This window comes from Sinocyclocheilus grahami, unplaced genomic scaffold (assembly GCF_001515645.1).
Source record: "Sinocyclocheilus grahami isolate Dianchi unplaced genomic scaffold, SAMN03320097.WGS_v1.1 scaffold108.1, whole genome shotgun sequence".
Classification (NCBI taxonomy): domain Eukaryota; kingdom Metazoa; phylum Chordata; class Actinopteri; order Cypriniformes; family Cyprinidae; genus Sinocyclocheilus; species Sinocyclocheilus grahami.
In genome coordinates, this window is record NW_015505287.1 from 1,274,657 (window position 1) to 1,278,254 (window position 3,598).

The 3,598-nt window shown below is 36.7% G+C and overlaps 1 protein-coding gene across 1 annotated transcript in view; it reads right to left on the minus strand.

The window, feature by feature from the left end:
* The window catches only part of LOC107588836 (vang-like protein 1), a 98,678-nt gene that overhangs the window by 61,870 nt on the left and 33,210 nt on the right, over positions 1-3,598 (minus strand). Inside the window, exon 2 of the mRNA XM_016277065.1 lies at positions 2,612-2,866. Within this exon, the coding sequence (XP_016132551.1) occupies positions 2,612-2,682 (71 nt within the window). The 5' untranslated portion in view covers positions 2,683-2,866. The remainder of the gene's footprint in view (positions 1-2,611; positions 2,867-3,598) is intronic.

The window sequence follows — 3,598 nt, forward strand, 5'->3', positions numbered from 1 at the left end:
TTTTTTTTTTTACTAATATATAAAATAAATCATATTTTAAGTCATTTAGCATAAGCAACATTTAAACAGCTGGATCAAACCAGTTTGGTAGTGAAGAACTGTCAGACTACTAAGCTTGCTTGTTTTAATAACTGATGTTTAGCAATGAGGAAGTAATTTGCGGCATAATCATTTCCTATGTGATTATCACATATATTTTCACTATATATATTTATCAATATATATATATTCACATATATACACATAACATTTGTTCTAAGATGCAATTTATGGCTCATTTTCAGTGAGCGGTATGGGTCAGTACAGTATGGTACGATTCGGGACAGTAAACCCTGATCCGTTTCCACTGCCAACAGTACCCTTAATTGATAGGCGTGGTGTATGCCGGAAAGTAGCGATCAACATCATTCTCACGGGAAGAAGAGAGCGCAACTTTGTCCGTGTGTATGTGTGAGAAAATATAAAATATCTATTTTTTGTGTTTGCGCACTCTGATGTAAACAAGCCCAACACACATGAGCAGCATGGCGGAACGGAGCGAAGTAGATGCTTCATTCCCCCTTAGGGCTGGGCGATATGGCTAAAAAAATTTCACGATAAAATTTTTCATTTCACTCAATATTGATATTTATCACAATACATTTCAAATCATTATTTCTTTCAAGTTTAAAGGCAGATTTTTGCTCCTAAGTGAAAGTTGTAGAAATTGTGATTTTACACTACTCTTTATGGTCAGACAAACACCATGTTTTTGAATTCTTGACATTTTACCAGCCATTTTTCCTTAAAATATCTAAATATCTTACATTTTTTTAATAGAAAAAATTATTTCTTGGTTTCTGCATTTTCTAATGAGTGATATTGTTTCATGTCATGAAACAGGTTTGCGTTGCCTGACTTTGACACGTATCTTCAGCAGTTTGCAGTGCATGCTGCAATATTAATATCACATTTTTGGCCTCTTAGAAATGCGCATTTGAGAGTAGCTTGAGTTGTCAGTAGTAGTAGCTTAAGTCTAAATAAATTTGTCTAAATACATTTAGTATAAATGCACAAACGCTATAGCTGAATCACAAAAAAATACTGTAAATATATTCCATTAATCTTTTAATACATTTAATACATTAATAATATAATAAAATTCAAAATGAAAATGTAAATAAAATGTAGCCGTTGCCAATAATACAAAGTAATCCAGCAACAGAACAAAGAGTTTTTCAGAATCTAATTATTGAGAACGTATTTAAATTATCCAACCAACAGCAGTGAGTTTTTTTCTGTTTTTGATTGTTAATATTGCTTGATTATCATTATTATTAATGACATAACAGACAATGGCAGGATTATTGGGCCACATTTACATGACAAGGCCTGAAGCACAGGCACAGACCTGACTTGTCAAACATTTGACATGCATTTTTGTCCCATCTGTTTACATTCACCTAAGACATAACCAACTTTATTTGCATTAGGCTAATACATGGCAAGGTGGGCATTTTGACCAAGTAGCTGATCTGTCAGACATATGCATTCATGCACAGCCATATACTGCAAAATGCAGGTGTTCTTCATAGCATATCAGCATTTGAAAGCAGTCGTCTGTCAGTCAGACAGTTCACGGGTACCACATTGAGTCATTACTTGGCAAAACTAGTACTGCAGAAAGGCTGTTACCATTACATCTTTCTCATTTTAGCATACGTAGATTGACATTGTGTAAGTACTTGTATGAGTAAATCACTAGTGACTGGTCATTACTGACCAGGGCTGTGTTCCCCCCATAACTTTGCAAATCATGCTTTCATGATCATCTCAATTATTGTTGTATTGCCATTTCTCAAACCAACAAAGATCGCTGTCAGGTTTAAAGGTGCTGAACTAAGGTTGAAACTTTCACCCAGTGTGAAAATGCTGCCAAACATGTAAATGCATGCCATGGTGTAAATATAAAAACATGCTGGACATCTTATGTTAGAAATATTTCAACTTCATTTGTGTCAATATTTGTGTTCAACTAAACTTCAAAATGCAAGCGTACTGAACTTAGATCTACAATATACTGTATATGTAAATCCTTTTTTTTTTTGTTAAATGCATTATATTATATTATAGTAACACAAACCAACTCTAAAGAAAAAAATATCAGGATAGAATTGAAGTTGATTAAAGTCAAAGGATTCCCAAAGGTTACCTTAATTTTCTCCAAGTTTATCTTTCAATGTGGTGACACCAATGGAGAATGATAGTGAGTCAGAAACAGAGACATGAGGGAGTGCAGCTGCGGGGACACATTGGGTTACATGCCATGTCTAAAGGAAATTTAAAGTGTTGGGTATAGAAGACCCTGAGCGAGCCTTAGAATAAGTAATCTGATGTTGGGCTGATAAATCATCTGATAAATAAGAAATTCAACAGAGAAGGGGAAAATGAAAGGGAGGGCAAAAAGAAAAGAGCGACAATGATCTCATAAGATGAGACAGGCAGACAGAGAGGAGACAGTATCCAGTGACTTGCTGCATATCACACTGCAGTGTCTTTAAAACTTGCCACTCAAAAACTGACAGGCAAAAAGGAAGCAGAAAGAGAAAGAGACCCTCATGGAAACTCTTACCCATGTCTGTGAGATCCCCTCGACCGTCCGGAGTAGTATGAGTAGCCAGAGTAGGTGGACTCTGTATCCATGGCGACGCTGTTTTGCCCCAGCAAATGGCTGAGGGCTTTTTTTGATGTTGACAGGATGAAGGGCAGGCAGACGTTTTTAGAGTCTTATCGGACGGAGCTTACTCAGCAGATGAACAATGAGAGTAATCTGTGAGCTCTCAATCCTGGATGTGTGCCTGGGGGCTTTACACCAGCAGGGTTCATTCTGAAAAGACAGAGTTTGATTTTTAGTTGTGGGACTAAAAAAAAAGTCAAAAGAGCCTTCCCTCAAGAGCAGCAGAATACAGTTGACACTCCTGTTTCCTGTATTCCAGTCAAGAGATCTCTTTTTTTCCCCAGATTCCTATCGGTTTCCCTGTTTCTGGTGTCTAAATGTGTGTGTCTGTTCTGTGTGTGTCTCTGCTCACAATTGGACCACATTAAATACAGGTGTAAATGGGCTCCAAATCATTTTGTGACCTGATTTATCAAACCAAACTATGCATTTGCAATTGGCATTAACATGTGACCAGTATCAAGATGCTGTCCACATACGCATTGTGATCGGATCTCAGTATAGTGTAAACATGTTCCGGGGACCCACCTATCAGAATGTTTTAGATGTCTCACTAATTCAACTCACCAGCTTCTTAGTGTGTTGAATAGTGAGACATCTAAAACATTCTGGGAGGTGAGTTCCGAGGACCAGAGATGTAAATACCATCTAGTCAATGCATCTGCATTCACAGTGACATAACACAAGATACCACCACTATGTTTATGGCTTTACCAAAACATGAAATGCTCATCCACGCATTTGCAGAAGGTAAAGGGGAGCTATTATGCAAAATTTACATTTACATGGTGTTTGAACAGAAATGTGTATCAGCAGTGTGTGTACACACAACCACAATATAATGATAAAAATCCACCCACTTTTTTTTAAAGATTTATTTTT